Genomic DNA, 19112 nt, shown 5'->3' with positions numbered 1-19112 from the left:
ATCAATACTACACTGAACTGAACTGAGGGAAATGAACACAATCTATTTTGGTATGTTATATGTCTTGTTAAAGCTAAACTATGGAAAACAAGATAAAAAATGACCAGCAATTTATTTTTAGTGATAATGTTTTTAAATACATTTAAACAGAATTAAAAGGAACGAGAACAAACAATTCCCTGTTTAAAGACAGGACTCTATTATAATTTAGATAGACTTTAAAAATGAATAAAAAGATTTAGATTAATAAAAATTTAAATTTAAAACTCTTTTTCTCTTTTCTTGTTGTTTTGTAATTGCTAAATGTGTTTAAATCATTTCTGGTTTTTTTCCACAGTGTTGTAACTCTTTTCTTTTTTTATAAAAAATTAATAAAATAAAAAATAATAAAAGGAATACTCCAGCCTTGCGTTCAGTATTTCCCGGTGTAAACTGACCTGCCACGACCACGATCAGGATAAAAGAGGTTGTATGTATCAACATACATTATGAAATATATTATGGTTATATGTATTATAACTATTTAATTTACCCAGTTTAATTAATCTGGATTTAAACAAAGGTGGAATGAGGAGATGTGAAGAAACTCTTGATGTGTGTAGTTCAGTAATGTGAGGTGTTGATTATAAAGTGTGGAGGAGGAAATTACAGTCGAGCAGTAACACCAGCACTCCTCCCTTCCTCACTTATTACAAGTTTAGAAAGACAAAGAGGAAAAAAGTGAAAATGTACTGAAAAATAAACAAATGAGTAGTTTTTATATCACTTTTTGACATTTAAGGACACAGTAAAACATGGAAACACTTGGTACCAATTTACCACAGGGCATCACTCGCTAATTCGCAGTTTATTTACCTTTAGGGAGGACGTACCACACCAACACTAAACAAAGACTTAAACCACAAAGGCATTTTTTAATCTGTACAATTACTGTCTCGAGCCTCATCATCAGCTCTGGTTGCTGCAGGTCTGGAGTTGTTCTCTCACTTCCCATGTGGGCTTTACTGGGCTCTGTAGTTTTAGACAGATAAACAGACAGATTGACAAATAGATAGATAGATAGATAGATAGATAGATAGATAGATAGATAGATAGATAGATAGATAGATAGATAGATAGATAGATAGATAGATAGATAGATAGATAGATAGATAGATAGATAGATAGATAGATAGATAGACCAAGCAACAAACTGACAGACAGACCTACCAAGTCACAGACAGGCAGAGAGATAGATAGACAGACATACAGACGAATGGACAGACAGACATACAGATAGACGGACGAACAGGCAGACAGACTGAGCGAAAGTCAGACAGACTGAGCGAAAGTCAGACAGACTGAGCGAAAGTCAGACAGATAGATAGAAAGATAGATAGATAGATAGATAGATAGATAGATAGATAGATAGATAGATAGATAGATAGATAGACAGACAGACAGACAGACAGACAGACAGACAGACAGACAGATAGATAGACATACCAAACGACAGACAGACAGGTAGATAGACAGACAGATAGACGGACAAATGGACAGACAGACAGATGAACAGACAGAGCGAAAGTCAGACAGATTGATAGATAGACCTACCGACTGTCCGAGCGACAGACAGTCAGACCGATAGATAGATAGATAGATAGATAGATAGATAGATAGATAGATAGATAGATAGATAGATAGATAGATAGACAGACAGACAGACAGACAGACAGACAGACAGACAGACAGACAGAAAAATAGATAGACAGATACTTTATTTATACTATATTTATAAGGAAATTTAAGGAAATTATTAAATTATTTAAGGGAATTATGAAGTGCAATATTGAGTTTTTTTGTCGCTTCTCAGTTTTACCTGAATGGAGTCCAAACCCATCAGGACCCTGAGCAAAACAACGTGGGGACAGAAAGAAAGACAGAAAGAAAAAAGCAAACACAGAGAGAATTTTATAGCTGCCTCCTAAAATACGTGTGTGTGTGTGTGTGTGTGTGTGTGTGTGTGCGGGAGTGTGTGTGTGTGCCTGTGTGAGCACCTCCCCAACTTCAGTGTGTCTGTTCTAGCAGTCCCAGTCCCTCCTCTTACTATTTCACCCTCCGTTCACTCTCACACACATCCATTGCAAACGTCTGCTCACAGTTTCACTCCTGGACTTCAGGAAGCCTCCAGTGGACAGACTTTATTCAGACCATGATGGTGAGTAGAAATGAAGTTCTTTACTGTTTTAGGTCTGGAATGGAATGACTGGTGTGTTTATAATGATATGTGTTAAGTGCAAAGATTACAGGTTTTTATTAGCTTAACATGATACTGGGATGCAGAATGTACATAAGTAGATGTGTGATTCAAACCCTCAAGGACTGTTCTGTGTTATTAACAAGCTGAAAGTGGAAAAATAAGAGCATTAGAAGCCCTAATACTTGGATTTAGCCAGAATTAGTCATTCCAAAACCATTTAGGTGCATGTTATTCCAAAACCATTTAGGTGCATGTTAGGTCCTTTTTCTTTACTGACCATTTATATACATTTACATTTTTGGCATTTAGCAGACGTCTTTATCCAAAGCAACTTACAATTATGACTGAACACAATTTTGAGCAATTGAGGGTTAAGCGCCTTGCTCAGGGGCTTAACAGTGGCAACCTGGCAGTGGTGGGGCTTGAACCGGCAACCTTCTGATTACTAGTCCAGTACCTTAACTTCACTTAATGAGTTATCACTGCCCTATAATCTTGCTTTCTGACATCTGTTCAGAGTTCTTTGCTCTTTCTTATTATAATGCTTGATTTAATGGGTTCAGGCAAACTATCACTAGTTATATGGGCATAGAGACATTATTAAATCCAGTAAATTATAATATAATGACTAGGAATTAGGAGGCCAAGCCATATATGTTTCAATGATAGAGATGTAGTCTGTTATTTCATTTTGGCAAGTAGGTCCTGGGTTTGATTCTTTGTTGGGCGGACAGGTTTCTTATTGTGCAGAGTTTGCATGTTCTCCCTGTGCCCATGTGAGTTTCCAGTTTCCTCCCACAGTCTTCCAAGTCCAAATACATGCAGTCAGGCCAAATAGAGCTACTAGAAATTGTGTGTGTGTGTGTGTGTGTGTGTGTGTGTGTGTCCTGTGATGAACTGGCAACCCGTTTGGAGTGTTTCTTGCCTTTTGGCCAATAGATTGGACCCACAGCAACACTGACCAGGATAAACTGGTGGTAAAACAGACAATTAATGTATGAATTAATTATTTTCATAAAAAGTTCATTATCAAGAAGCAAAGAGTGGCAGAAAAAATAAAGATTAATATGCAAAAAATACATTATACATAATAAAATAAAATAAAAGGTGTGTTTATTATGCTAGACGCCTGGCCAGCCGATAACACAGCTGAGATTAAAACCCGCATTTCAGAGGTCGTGGCCTTGCATAATGGACGCAACGGGCGAGATTTATCTAAAGTTTAAGGACTGTGAATGTTTAGAGGTTCAGGCTGTGATAATGACAGATTTCTGGGTAATAAGCAGCAGTATTTAGAGGAATAACAGTACAGAGCACTTAACACACACTGTAATTACACATCACTGCACATGCTCAGTTATTATCAGTAGTAAACCTTCTCCACACTGCCTCTAGTAAGCTGTGCATGATCTGAAACCGTAAGGAATGAGTCCTGACCTCAGCCCCACTAAACAGCTCTGGAATGAACTGGACCTGGGCACAAATTCCCACAGACATAATCTGTGAGTCTGGTGAGAAGCCTTCTCAGAAGAGTGGCTGTTGTTCTAGTTGAAAAGATCACACAAAGGTCACTCTGTTTTAATACCTTTCGTATTTGAAATGGGACGTCCAACAAGCTCAGGGTCAGGTGTCCAAATACTTTTGGTCATATAGTGTATAAGGTACTACAGAGGCCAAAACCTACAGTGGGGTCAAAAAGTATTTAGTCAGCCACTGATTGTGCAGGTTCTCCTACTTAGAAAGATGAGAGAGGTCTGTAATTTTCATCATAGGTACACTTCAACTATGAGAGACAAAATGGGGAAAAAAAAATCCAGGAAATCACATTGTAGGATTTTTAAAGAATTTATTTGTAAATTATGGTGGAAAATAAGTATTTGGTCAATAACAAAAGTTCAACTCAATACTTTGGAGGTCAAACGTTTCCTGTAAGTCTTCACCAGGTTTGCACACACTGTAGCTGGTATTTTGGCCCATTCCTCCATGCAGATCTCCTCTAGAGCAGTGATGTTTTGGGACTGTCGCTGGGCAACACGGACTCCACAAATTTTCTATGGGGTTGAGGTCTGGAGACTGGCTAGGCCACTCCAGGACCTTGAAATGCTTTTTACGGAGCCACTCCTTCGTTGCCCGAGCGGTGTGTTTGGGATCATTGTCATGCTGGAAGACCCAGCCACGTTCCATCTTCAATGCTCTCACTGATGGAAGGAGGTTTTGGCTTAAAATCTCACGATACATGGCCCCGTTCATTCTTCCCATAACACGGATCAGTCGTCCTGTCCCCTTTGCAGAAAAACAGCCCCAAAGCATGATGTTTCCACCCCCATGCTTCACAGTAGGTATGGTGTTCTTGGGTTCTTCTTCCTCCTCCAAACACGACGAGTTGAGTTTTTACCAAAAAGTTCCATTTTGGTTTCGTCTGACCACATGATATTCTCCCAATCCTCTTCTGGATCATCCATATGCTCTCTGGCAAACTTCAGACGGGCCTGGACATGTACTGGCTTAAGCAGGGGGACACGCCTGGCACTGCAGGATTTGAGTCCCTCTCGGCGTAGTGTGTACTGATGGTAGCCTTTGTTACTTTGGTCCCAGCTCTATGCAGGTCATTCATCAGGTCCCTCCGTGTAGTTCTGGGATTTTTGCTCACCATTCTCATGATCATTTTGACCCCACGGGATGAGATCTTGACCCCAAGGGAGATTATCAATGGTCTTGTATGTCTTCCATTTTCTTACAATTGCTCCCACAGTTGATTTATTCACACCAACCTGCTTGCCTATTGTAGATTCACTCTTCCCAGCCTGGTGCAGGTCTACAATTTTCTTCCTGGTGTCCTTCGACAGCTCTTTGGTCTTGGCCATGGTTGAGTTTGGAGTCTGACTGTTTGAGGCTGTGGACAGGTGTCTTTTATACAGATAACGAGGTCAAACAGGTGCCATTAATACAGGTAACGAGTGGAGGACAGAAGAGCTTGTTAAAGAAGAAGTTACAGGTCTGTGAGAGCCAGAAATCTTGCTTGTTTGTTATTGACCAAATACCAGGAGTTTTTTTAATCTGCCTGCCTCTGAAAATGAACTAAAACTGGGTTGTAGGTTTGAAGAGCATAAAACCAGTGACCCCTGAAATAAACCCCATTAAAAACATATGTGTGAGCTGGTGGTCCACAAGCGAGGAGATTCTGGTCTGGGGAGCTCTCAAGTTCTCTGGAATGTCCAGTCACACAGACAGCATTGGAATCAGAATCAAAATCAGCTTTATTCACCAAGTAAGTTCACACACACAAGGAATTTGTTTCCGGCTGTTGTTAGCTCGCTACAATATACAGTCATACCTGCACAGTTATACAGTGATATAGTGAACTCAACGTCAATTGGTTCTGGGACTGACGTTGAGTTTCAAGGTATTTCTTCCCATAAGGATGTATATATGTTATATGTTATACAGTGTATCACAAAAGTGAGTACACCCCTCACATTTCTGCAAATATTTTATTATATCTTTTCATGGGACAACACTATAGAAATAAAACTTGGATATAACTTAGAGTAGTCAGTGTACAACTTGTATAGCAGTGTAGATTTACTGTCTTCTGAAAATAACTCAACACACAGCCATTAATGTCTAAATAGCTGGCAACATAAGTGAGTACACCCCACAGTGAACATGTCCAAATTGTGCCCAAAGTGTCAATATTTTGTGTGACCACCATTATTATCCAGCACTGCCTTAACCCTCCTGGGCATGGAATGTACCAGAGCTGCACAGGTTGCTACTGGAATCCTCTTCCACTCCTCCATGATGACATCACGGAGCTGGTGGATGTTAGACACCTTGAACTCCTCCACCTTCCACTTGAGGATGCGCCACAGGTGCTCAATTGGGTTTAGTCCATCACCTTTACCTTCAGCTTCCTCAGCAAGGCAGTTGTCATCTTGGAGGTTGTGTTTGGGGTTTTCGAAGGGAGGGGATCATGCTCTGTTTCAGAATGTCACAGTACATGTTGGAATTCATGTTTCCCTTAATGAACCACAGCTCCCCAGTGCCAGCAACACTCATGCAGCCCAAGACCATGATGCTACCACCACCATGCTTGACTGTAGGCAAGATACAGTTGTCTTGGTACTTCTCACCAGGGCGCCGCCACACATGCTGGACACCATCTGAGCCAAACAAGTTTATCTTGGTCTCGTCAGACCACAGGGCATTCCAGTAATCCATGTTCTTGGACTGCTTGTCTTCAGCAAACTGTTTGCGGGCTTTCTTGTGCGTCAGCTTCCTTCTGGGATGACGACCATGCAGACCGAGTTGATGCAGTGTGCGGCGTATGGTCTGAGCACTGACAGGCTGACCTCCCACATCTTCAACCTCTGCAGCAATGCTGGCAGCACTCATGTGTCTATTTTTTAAAGCCAACCTCTGGATATGACGCCGAACACGTGGACTCAACTTCTTTGGTCGACCCTGGCGAAGCCTGTTCCGAGTGGAACCTGTCCTGGAAAACTGCTGTATGACCTTGGCCACCATGCTGTAGCTCAGTTTCAGGGTGTTAGCAATCTTCTTATAGCCCAGGCCATCTTTGTGGAGAGCAACAATTATATTTCTCACATCCTCAGAGAGTTCTTTGCCATGAGGTACCATGTTGAATATCCAGTGGCCAGTATGAGAGAATTGTACCCAAAACACCAAATTTAACAGCCCTGCTCCCCATTTACACCTGGGACCTTGACACATGACACCAGGGAGGGACAACGACACATTTGGGCACAATTTGGACATGTTCACTGTGGGGTGTACTCACTTATGTTGCCAGCCATTTAGACATTAATGGCTGTGTGTTGAGTTATTTTCAGAAGACAGTAAATCTACACTGCTATACAAGCTGTACACTGACTACTCTAAGTTATATCCAAGTTTCATGTCTATAGTGTTGTCCCATGAAAAGATATAATGAAATATTTGCAGAAATGTGAGGGGTGTACTCACTTTTGTGATACACTGTATATGTTAATGTGTTCCATGGTCCTGTGGAACCGCATATATTTTAGTCTAATGTAAAATTATGGGGTTGTTTTTGATCATATAATATAAAAAACACTGAAATACAATTAATAACCAATTAAAAATCTATAAAAATCCTGCACTTTACTTCTTTATTGTTTCCTTATGCTTCTTAATCATGGAGATGCTTGATCTTGGAATACAGTATTCCGTTCAGTACCGGCGCATTTACATGAAAAGCGGCAAAACAGCTTTTGCGCTGCTGAGCCGTTATTTCCTATGAAGCACGCCGGCAGTGCACAAAGCTTAACGTGACTTATTGTACTAAAACAACAAGCGAGGAATTTCGTTAGTGGAGAGAACTTATAAGCAGTAATAATTAAGATAAGTTTAGTGTTTCTGTGTTGTTCTTTTAATACATTAAGTCACTTTAAGCTTTTTTAATGATAAGTGTTTTAGACTCTCTGTAAAACTGATTCTCAATGTTTCTCAGAACCTCGAGCTGTAACACAAGTTTAAAAGTGAAACAGTGAGGAAAATCCAGATAAACACAGATAGCTGTCAGACTGGATCTCACGGTTATTCCACACAAATGCAGATTCGTCTCATATGAAAAAAAAAACTGAACACATTGAGTTTAAGGTAAACGTCGGGTTTAAGGGTACAAATTTCTCAGCGAAGGGTGTCGAGTTTAGGGGACGATGAGTTACAAGGTACCACTGTATACAAAAACTCATACAATTACAGTACAATACAGTCTATGTGCAGTGTGGCATATAAACAACCGTTCCGTTCTAGTTATTAATAATAAGTTTAATGGCAAAAGGAGAAGTGTTAACTCTGTGATACACATATACGAGTGTTTGTGAGAAATGTGGCTTGGTTAAAACAATTAATTGGCATTTTTGGTCTTCAAATAAATGTTAGAGCCACCGTACAGCCTAACGTCACAACGAGCCAAAAATAAAGAAACGTGTTCGGAGGAGTCTGTAGATTAATGACATCTAGAACAGATGGTGGCATGTTACGACAAGTTCATGGACACAGGAAATGATGTGGTTGCTGGGAAGTGGTGCGTGTCAGTGCTGTTTTGTCTCTGTTGGTAAAACATTTGGGGGGTGGGGGGTGTACTGGGATATTTTAAGATGTCAGAGCTTTTCATGCAAACACACTCGGTTAGACTCACACTGTCTGTGACCTGTTATTACATTCCTCTGTGTGTGTGTGTGTGTGTGTTTACGAGGTTTTTGAGTGTGACAGAGCTTTACAGTGTTTGTATTTCGGTGTAACCACACCAGACGAGTCACAACAACAATCATGTGCTGAGTGGACACACGGTGGTTACCTGACTGCCGGTGTTGCACTTTGACCCCGGCCGAGCCGGGTCAGGTCGGAGGTCTGAGTGTTTGCTGATAGGTATCAGGGTGGAAGAGAACGGCTGCGTCTCATTTTGGTAGATTACACCCTGCAGTAATTATGACCCTCTAAACAGGAAGTGGGCAGGAAGAGAGCAGTATGGCCCCTCTCTTTCACCCCAGGGATTTAGTGCTAATGGGTCGTCTGGTTAGGAGAGACGTTACGGCGGTTTGAGACTTAGTTCAGTTCTTAGCTGAGCTTATTCGAATGCATTGTGACATGACAATTCAAAGTCCTAATATGTGAGGTAGTGTGACCATTTGGCTATGAATGCAGATGTGCATGCTTATAACACTTTTATTATGGCGTGATCGTAATGAAAGACAAGTCAGGTACTGCTCTAGGATGAGGGAGAGGGCAGGGAAGATCATGGCTGACTCTTCACATCCTGGTCACTCGTTTTTCCAGCGGTTTTCATCCCAGCAGAGACCGAGAGTGAGAGCCTTAAAGACTCCACCTCCACAGCTTCTTTCCCCAGGCCATTACCATATCTAACAAGGACTGTTCCCACATTCCTCTGCTTTAACAGAATGCACATGGTTTTATCATACACACTACACATCACACGTACCTCCCACATTTTTCTCTTATACAGTCAATGCACACGCACACATGCACCTAATTTATCGCACAATTTGTTACTTGAAGTTTGTCAGTGAACTCTACTGCACATCTCCATTGCACACTGGTCTGATGTTGTACTGTTCATGTCGCTGTTGTATTGTTTATTCTGTGTTTATATATAGGGTGTGTTCAAAAACCTAGTGAGCTGCCTACATAGGCAGCTGCCTCAGTAGAGAGGATTCTAATAAGTCAATGACTTATAAGGCAAGTTATTCGAATGCGCTACTTAGACAGCGATTCCATCGGGTTTCGCTTACTAAGCTAACACAGTTAGCATCTTGCCATTCAAACCAATGGGATGGGGTGGCACAGCGTGCTAGCATGTCAACTAACGTCTCCCTCCGTGTACCGAACACGGTTAAATTCGCTGACAAGCCCGAACTTGCAAATAAAAACACTTGTGCAAGTTTATACAAGTCAAAAATCAATAATCATTTATTTACGTTTTAAAATAACTCCCCGCACCGTCAGCCATGTTTTTTTTTTTTTTTGTGAGAGAAGAGCTGCCGCACTGAATGCTGGGATTGCCTTGATCACTAAGGACGCTTCCGATGCTCACTCGTTCTTAAGTCAAAATAACATTGAAATTTTAAGATGCCTAACTAGACAGCTTATTAAGGCATCTAGGATTTTGACCAGCCTCATTCTCGGGAGCACGCGTAGGATGACGTAAAATGCTGTTTATGTAGCGAGAGAGCTAGCTTTTCGAACACACCCATAGAGAGCATTTTACGTCATCCTACGCGCTCTCCCGAGAAGGAGGCTGGTCAAAATCCTAGATGCCTTAATATCCTCACTAGTAAGGTATTTTAACATTTCAATGGTATTTTGACTCAAGAACGAGGGAGCATCTGATGCTGCCTTAGGGGCGAAGGCAATCCCAGCATTCAATGCGGCATGACTTTTCGATGCGGGGCGGGAGTTATTTTTTAACGTTAATAAATTATTATTGATTTTTGACTTAGTTTGATTTATTTGCAAGTTCGGTGCTTGTCAGGGACAATTTAACCATTTTCGGTACACATAGAGAGATGTTATTCGACATGCTAGCACATTGTGCCACCTCATCCCATTGGTTTGAATGGCATGAAGCTAACTGTGTTAGCTTAGTAAGCGAAAACCGATGTAATCGCTGTCTAAGTAGTGCGTTCAAATAAGTTGCCTAAGTCCATGACTTATTAGAATCCTCTCTACTGAGGCAGCTGCCTATGTAGACAGTAAGAGAGCAAGGCAGCTCACTAGGTGCACACACCCATAGTGTTCCTTTTTCTGCTATTTAATTTGATGTATATGTGTTCACACCTGCACCAAGAAAACCTCGTACATCTGGTACTTGGCAAAAATAAAGATTCTGGTTCTGAGATACTTAGCTAGTCCACACAGTAACTTCATGGTCTTCTTGAGTTTATTTGGCTTGTTTGGGGTCAGTTTGGGGTTTTAAAATACAGATTCAAAATGAAAAATAAACAATTAACTTTAAGTAAATTATAGGGCAGTATACATATCATCAAAGAGCACATACAAGTTTAACAGGCCGAGGAACAAAATCTGGACGTTTTAACAAGAAACTGACCATAAACAAGCCAAAACCACTCACTGAGAAGGTAAACTTACTGTGAACAGTTACTAGGCTAACCACCCGACTTAAATCTAATTTAAAAAAGTGGGATATTCTGCTATATTCTGGGACACCAGTGCTGGGATTCTGAAGTGCTGGGATTCCGAACTGAAACTTTGAATCTCAGCTCTGCTACCAGTTGGCTGGGCCAGTCTAGCAGGCACAATTGGCCACCAGTCTGCTGGGTTTTAAAAGCCTGAAATGAAAAGGGGGCGGGGTCTTCGACGCTATGTAAGGACCGTGGTTAGTAGCCCAAGACACCTGTACAGAAGTGGATGTGACCACCTTGTTTATTTGCAATCATTCCCTGTTTTGTTAATGGCTTTTTTAGTCACAGTATTGTTCTACCTTGATTGATTAAATGGCTTTATATTCTAGCTGGTGTGTGGGGATCTGCCTGCCCTCTCTGCAGCCCTGTTCTGCCAGTCCATCTGTAATATGGTAGCAGCTGTCATTCTGCACTGCCTAGTTCAGCAGGGAGTTGGGGCATGGAGGTGCAGAAGCATGTTGAGTTGTCAGCTATGTACTTTCTATTCCTCTGCGCTGCCTAGTTTGGCTAGCAGATGGGGTACCGAGGCTTGGTTGCAGCCCTGTTCTGCAGCCCTGTTACACATTAAATAAAACAAGAGCAGTTTAGCACTCCCTCATCAGTTGTATGTACAGATGGTTTTAATTCAATTCTCCATTAAAGGAATTGTCTCTTACCTTATATAAAGCCTACTGGATATGCACTACTAGTCCATCTTCTGCGGTTGTTTTTGCAGTGTCTGTACGTGCACCATCACAACCCACAAGTTTCCTCAACAGCATTTGTGTCGCTGTGACTTCTAGCGAGAACAGAAATTCTAATTAGAAAAAAAGAGCATGAGAAACGCTCTGCTCCAAGAACTGTGTTTTTGAAGTCATTTCCTGTGTGAAGCATTTGTTGCCTGTTTTTCTTTCACCCTCTGACAACCCCCCCTCCCCGACACACACACACACACACAACACTTTCAAAAACGGTGAAAGGTGACAAATCCAACCCAACACATTTTGTAAAACATTTCATTAAATTAATGAGCAAGTTTTTCAACACTCACGTCACTCTTATAAAAAGTTATTTCCACCTTAAATCTTTACATCACCCCTCATACACACGGCAGCTTCTTATCACCATTCTTATCACCATTCCAGAGACAGAGGGAATCATCCATCTCTGGTGCAGCAATAAGGAACCCAGTCAGCCTACCGCCCTCAGTTGTGTGTTCCAAATTGTGGCTGTTGGACTTCTGGCTGGATAAATAGCACAGCTGAGATACAAATACAAGAGCTTGAGATCTCAGCACTGGTGGGCAGAACCCGGGCTTTTTGTTTTTTGTATGCAGGGTGCATTTGCTTTTTACAGGAGTGATATGAGTGCTGAATAACTTGGTTCACTGTATTAGATAGATAGACAGACAGACAGATAGACAGACAGACAGACAGACAGACAGATAGATAGACAGACAGACAGACAGACAGACAGATAGATAGACAGACCACAAACAATCAGACAGACAGATAGTTAGATAAATAGACAGACACAGATAGATAGGCAGATAGACATATAGACAGAAAGATAGACAGACAGACAGACAGACAGACAGACAGATAGATAGATAGATAGATCACAGACAGTCAGACAGACAAGCGGGCAGACAGACAGACAGACAGACAGACAGACAGACAGACAGACAGACAGACAGACAGATAGATAGATAGATAGATAGACCCCAGACAGAGAAGATAGTTAGATAGATAGACAGACACAGACAGACAGATAGATCACAGACAGTCAGACAGACAAGCGGGCAGGCAGACAGACAGACAGATAGATAGACAGACATACCACAGATAGATAGGCAGATAGAGATATAGACAGAAAGATAGATAGATAGACAGACCGACCGACAGACAGACAGACAGACAGACAGACAGACAGACCCCAGACAGAGAAGATAGTTAGATAGATAGACAGACACAGACAGACAGATAGATCACAGACAGACAGACAGACAAATAAATAGATCACAGACAGACAGACAGATAAATAGATCACAGACAGACAGACAGATAAATAGATCACAGACAGACAGATAGAGATAGATAGATAGATAGATAGATAGATAGATAGATAGATAGATAGATAGATAGATAGATAGATAGATAGATAGATAGATATCACAGACAGACAGACATACATATAGATAGATAGATAGATAGATAGATAGATAGATAGATAGATAGATAGATAGATAGATAGATAGATAGATAGATAGACAGAGATGATAGATAGATAGATAGATAGATAGATAGATAGATAGATAGATAGATAGATAGATAGATAGATAGATAGATAGATAGATAGATAGATAGATAGATATCACAGACAGACAGACATATAGATAGATAGGCGGGAAAGCAGGCAGACAGACAGATATATAGATGCCAAAGCAATTGCTAACAGGTGTAATAAATTAATCATATAAAGGAAATTATATACTTCCAACTTTGCAGCAACAGTTTAGGGAAGGTCCTTCCCTGTTCCAGAATGTCTGTGCCCCTGTGCACAAAGATAGCTCTATAAAGACTTGAAGAAAATCTTGTTTTAAAGAAACTCCAGTGTCCTGAACAGAGCCCTGACCTCAGCACCACTCAACATCATCAGTGCCCAGCCATAACGCTTTAAGTCACTGACTGAACAGGCATAAAGTCCAACAGACATACTGTAAAGTCTTGTGAGAAGCCTTCTCAGAAGAGTGACTGTTGTTCTAGTTGAAAACCACATGAAGATCACTCTATTTTAATACCATGTAAAATGGGATGTCCAACAAGCTCATGGTCAGGTGTCCAAATACTTTTGGCCATATAGTGTATGTTTGCTTGTTCCCGTGGCCATATGGTGCATGTATATACACACACATCCTGTTTCTTTTCACAGAGAACGACATTAGGATGACATTATGGGATACAAACACTTTCCCAAAGTGCATCTCTGCTGTGGGAAAAATGAAAAATCCACCCACACACAAGAACTACTGAGTAAACGAGTGTGTGAGTGTGACCACTAAATTCCTGAACATAATGAAACAGTTATTCTTAGGGTCCTACTAAATTCACTGAAAATGTGCCACATTTCATGTCGTTTAATAACACATAAATTGAATGACAGAATAAATGGAAGCTACAATACACAGCACCTTAATGGTTGAATGTAAACCTAGAGCAGGGTTGTCAAACTCATTTTCACCGAGGGCCACATCAGCATTATGGTGGCCCTCAAAGGGCCGATTGTAACGTACCCTGCTGTGATTGCAGTCTGCCTTTTAATTGTTGGACAATTTGTTGTTTTTCATGGAGGCTAAATTCTGTTTGGTGTCAAAATGCCAAATTTATACTGTATATTTATAATGTATATCTACATTTATATTGTACTCCTTTACCACAGACACGGCCTCATAACACAAGAGACGTACCGGTTTCTCCTCTTGAAGCACAAACTTGTTTTCACTTTCACTCACTCACTGTCTTAACCATTTATCCAATCAGGGTCGCAGGGGGGTGCTGAAGCCTATCCCAGCTTTTCAATGGGCGCAAGGCACACAGTAATACCCTAGACGGGACACCAGTCCATTGCAGGGCATATTCACTTTCCCATCTTTCATTAAATTACCTCCTTCTGCTTCAATTTTCTCTTCTTGTACATTTTGGGATTATTTGTAAATATTTCTCAACATCACTTGTAGGAAAACTGCCTCAGTTAAACGCTGATGTGGAAACACTGCTATCTAGTGGCGGGATGCGCATCACAAAATCGGCATGCATTGTGGGAGATGCAGTTGTACGATTTTACAGTGTATTTTAAGACAAACATACGTCTTCTAAGTTTTCGCCGGATTTGGCCCGCAGGCCTTAAGTTTGACACGTGACCCAGAACATCCAGCGACGGTCTTAAATACATTTACATTTTTGGCATTTAGCAGATGTCTTTATCCAAAGCAACTTACATTACAGTTACAGTATACAGTCTTATCGATTGAGGGTTAAGAGCCTTGCTCAAGGGCCCAACAGCAGCATCTTGGACATTTTGACTAATCGATTGCTAACTGAATTGCTGTAGGATTGTTAGAACGCCTCATAGTGCAGATTAACCAGTAAACGTGAGGCACTTGAATTCTGCATGAATAAAAAACATTAAATCGCTAAACACAATAAATGAATGAATGAATGAATGAATGAACACTTCCTCTCACTCTCTCTCACCAGGTTCTCAGGGTTGAGACATGACGTGAGCAGTTAACAGACGGTGAGGAACAGTTCAGACGTGGGTGAAGGAAGAACTGAAGCAGAATGAATCCGATAAGGAAGGACATGGAGCTGCTGAGTAACAGCATGGCTACCTTTGCTCACATTAAAGGTAACTACCGTCCCCCAAACTCACCTGATAAGAACCTCAAAAAAGGGCTGTCTGTTTTAAATGATTGCACATTGTCCAGTAACAAGGTTGTAAAGTTGCATGGTGGGGTGCCTTCAAACAGATATAGTTAACTATGTCTAAGATGGGGGGGGTTGTGGCTAAGGCCCTGTGATAGATTGCATCCTGTCCATGGTGTGTTACTGCATTGCACGTAGTAATTTGACCCATCGTGACCCTGACCAAGATAAAGCGGTGGTAAAACATGGAAGTGGATCCCCCCCCCCACCCTTTATCTCCTAATGTAGTCATATGCATGTCCCAATTGTGAATCCGCTGCCACTTGCACAACCCTGAACTGAACTGATCAAGGAGAGCTGGATCGCCACAGGCCCCCTTCGTGTATTGCTTCATATCACCCACCAGTCTTAAGTCCCCACACAAAGTCGTCTCATGTACGGAGTGCTCCACACACACTCGTGCAGGAGCCTGGACCAGTCCCGGAGATCTCATATCGCAGTGGCAGCAAGAACATACCCAGTTCGACCTTATTATTTTTATTATTATTACTGTTATTATTATTATTAAATTACTGTTATTACTGTTATTTCTGTTACTATTATTATTACTGTTATTATGTTATTTTTATTATTACTCTTATAATAATTATTATTACTACTACTACTAATTTTTTTATTAGTATTATCTTGCTGTTATTATTATTATTACTACTACTATTACTACACCATTATTATTACAGTTATTATTAGAATTCTATTAGAATCATAATTATTATGATTACTGTTATTATTATTGTTATTACTGTAATATTACTATTACTACACCGTTGTTATTATTACAGTTATGATTACTGTTATTATTATTATTGTTATTATTATATTTATTGTTGTTGTTATTAATATTATTGCTATTAATATTATTTTTGTTATTATTATTATTAATAATAATTTTATTTTTGTTAGTATTATTATTATTGTTATTATTATTATTATTATTATAGTTATAATTATTATTATTATAGTTATTATTATTGTTGTTATTATTATTATTGTCATTATTATTATTATTGTTATTATTTTTATTATTTTTATAACTATTATTATTATTATTGTTATTATTATTATTATTATTGCTATTAATATTATTTTTGTTATTATTATTGTTATTATTATTATTATTATAGTTATTATTATTGTTATTATAATTACTGTTATTATTATTATTGTTATTATTTTTATTATTATTATTGTTATTATTATATTATTATTGCTATTAATATTATTTTTGTTAGTATTATTGTTATTATTATTATTATTATTGTTGTTATTGTAGTTATTATTGTTATTATAATTATTGTTATTATAATTACTGTTATTATTATTATTATTAGTTATTATCATTATTATTATTATTATTATTATCATTGTTATTATTATAGTTATTATTATTATTGTTATTATTATTATTAGTTATTATTATCATTGTTATTATTATAGTTATTATTATTATTGTTATTATAATTACTGTTATTATTATTACTGATGGTTAATGTCTGTTTCACACATAGAGAACACGGAGAGCTTCGCGCTGTACTTCATGCTCGGCGTGTGTTTCGGTCTGCTGCTGGCTCTCACGCTCCTCATTCTGGGATTCGCCTGCAGGCCTCGAAAGCTCACGAAGAAACCAACCGCTCCCGACAAAAAAAGCCCCAAAGAGTCCGGCAAGGACGCAGAGGACGGACACGAGGACAAGAGCGATGAAGAAGCAGCAGAGGACGAGGTTCCCGACGTCACTGTAGCACTGGTCAACGATCACAGCCAGAATAACGGGACTATCAGGAGTGTGAACGTGTTCTCCTCAGACGAGGAGCTGGAGAGAGCTCGCAGGTTAGAGGAGAGGGAACGGATCGTCAGGGAGATCTGGAGGAACGGACAGCCGGATATTCTGGTCACCGGGACCGGAACAATCGGCCGGAAGCACTATAACTAAAAGCATTCCTAATTAAAGACTGTTGGAAAGCTTGTGCACTTGTCAGGTACATTTTCAGGAGATGTTTTCATATTTTTGGAGTGTTTGTATATAGTTTTGCACCACTTAAATTTCATTAAAATTTTTACCAACCCAAACAATTCTGATTTTCTCAATATCCGCCGCTTCTCTTCTCCCACAAAATAAAAGCAGCGCCGCCTTTACCCCTGTCACTATTAAATTCTCAGCCCTTCATTTCCTGTTGCTTTCTGTGCACGTCCTGCTCTCCCACCATCGCAGAAATAACTTCCTTCTCCCTCGAGGACGCAAAAATGACTTCAGATGTCAAAGGGCTGCTCGTTCCTAGTAAGTAAATGCTCTGAATGACCTCTTTTTTAGCCTCTTGGCAAAAGTATGGGAATTAAAACAGACCCAAGAGTCCAAGTCCCAATGAATACCTCATAGGAAATACATAAATAAATTAAATAAATAAATAAATAATTCCATTTTTCCAGCCACATTCCACTCCTCAAATGCCAAAAATACAATTTGATTTGTAGCTAGTGAATGTTCATACAGATGAAGGCAAACAATGTGGACACCCTTGGCCAAATTTCATTATCATTTCATTTCCATCAACTGTTTTATCCTGATCAGGGTTGCGGCTGCTTTAGATTCGCCATGAAACGTTGGATAGCACTGTCACCTCATGGTAAGATCCTTGGTTCGATTTCCAAGTGAAGCAATCCTGGTCCTTTCTGTGTGGAGTTTGCATGTTCTCCCTCTGTCTCGTGTGTTTCCTCTGCACCTTTCGCCCGGTGAATTGTACCCACCGTGTACTCAATTGGCGCAAGGTAGGAACACCCTAGACATGGTGCCAATTCATCGCAAAGCTTCAGCCACACCCCCCCCCCAGATATAGCCAATAATGTCGCTCACTCACTCACTCACTTTCTTAACCGCTTATCCAATTAGGGTAGTGGGGGGAAGGGGGGGGCTGGAGCCTATCCCAACTTTTCAATGGGTGCAAGGCACACAGTAACTCCCTGGACAGGGCGCCAGTCCATACACACACACCTATAGGGCAATTCAGTATCTACAGTTAACCTGACTGCATGTTTTTGGACTGTGGGAGGAGACCGGAGCTCCCGGAGGAAACCCACACAGACATGGGGAGAACATGCAAACTCCGCACAGAAAGGACACGGACCGCCCCGCCTGGGGATCGAACCCAGGACCTTCTGTGAGGTGACAGTGCTACCCACCGAGCCATATCTGTGTAGATGCCCAGCCGGTCGACAGCACCGCTGAGATTTGAACCCAGATCCCAGAACTGGGGGTTAGCATAATGGACCGCTGTGCCACACTAACGACCCCTTTTTCAAGTATTGGAAGAAAACAGCAAAAAAAAAAAAATGCCGCTCAGGTGGCGCAGCAGTAAAATACACTAGCACACCAGAGCTGGGATTTCGAATACATCCTATTGAATCTCAGCTCTGCCATCCGGCTGGGTTGGGTCGGCCACATGAACAACGAATGGCTGTTGTTCATACAGGGTGGGAAGCCGGATAGGGACTCCTCATAACTGGTGCAATTACGACCTCTGCTGGCTAATTGATGGTGTCTGCACAGAGTAGAGGAATAATGCTGATCAGGGTGTGGCTCTCCATACACAAGGCTTATGTGAAACTTGCCTTGTGCAGGTGAAAAAATGCAGTCAGCTACTGCTCACGTGTCGGAGGGGGCGTGTAACAGTTAGCTCTCCTCAATCAGGGGCGGGGGTCAGCACCAAT

General features: G+C 40.5%; 1 protein-coding gene across 2 annotated transcripts; it reads left to right on the top strand.

Moving 5' to 3' along the window:
• The first annotated feature begins 2119 nt into the window (after nucleotides 1-2119).
• Nucleotides 2120-17468, top strand: eva1bb (eva-1 homolog Bb (C. elegans)). Of its 2 annotated transcripts, none has more exons than XM_062999999.1 (3): nucleotides 2120-2197; nucleotides 15183-15333; nucleotides 16919-17468. In XM_062999999.1, exons 2-3 carry the CDS (start codon nucleotides 15267-15269, stop codon nucleotides 17338-17340), a joined length of 489 nt encoding a protein of 162 aa, XP_062856069.1. In that variant the 5' UTR covers nucleotides 2120-2197; nucleotides 15183-15266; the 3' UTR covers nucleotides 17341-17468. The 2 variants fall into 2 exon arrangements, with proteins under 2 accessions (XP_062856069.1, XP_062856077.1); XM_063000007.1 differs by lacking the exon at nucleotides 2120-2197 and adding an exon at nucleotides 5454-5507.
• Nucleotides 17469-19112: the final 1644 nt, after the last annotated feature.

The sequence above is a fragment of the Trichomycterus rosablanca genome, chromosome 1, assembly GCF_030014385.1.
Source record: "Trichomycterus rosablanca isolate fTriRos1 chromosome 1, fTriRos1.hap1, whole genome shotgun sequence".
NCBI classification, from domain to species: domain Eukaryota; kingdom Metazoa; phylum Chordata; class Actinopteri; order Siluriformes; family Trichomycteridae; genus Trichomycterus; species Trichomycterus rosablanca.
Note: the sequence above shows the minus strand (reverse complement) of the source record. Positions and strands in the feature narration are given on the sequence as shown.

Excerpts from the sequence above, each read along its gene's own strand:
- eva1bb (XM_062999999.1), top strand. The coding sequence starts at position 15,267 with ATGAATCCGATAAGGAAGGACATGGAGCTGCTGAGTAACAGCATGGCT. Across the intron at positions 15,334-16,918 it reads TACCTTTGCTCACATTAAAG|AGAACACGGAGAGCTTCGCG; the intron begins GTAACTACCGTC and ends TTTCACACATAG.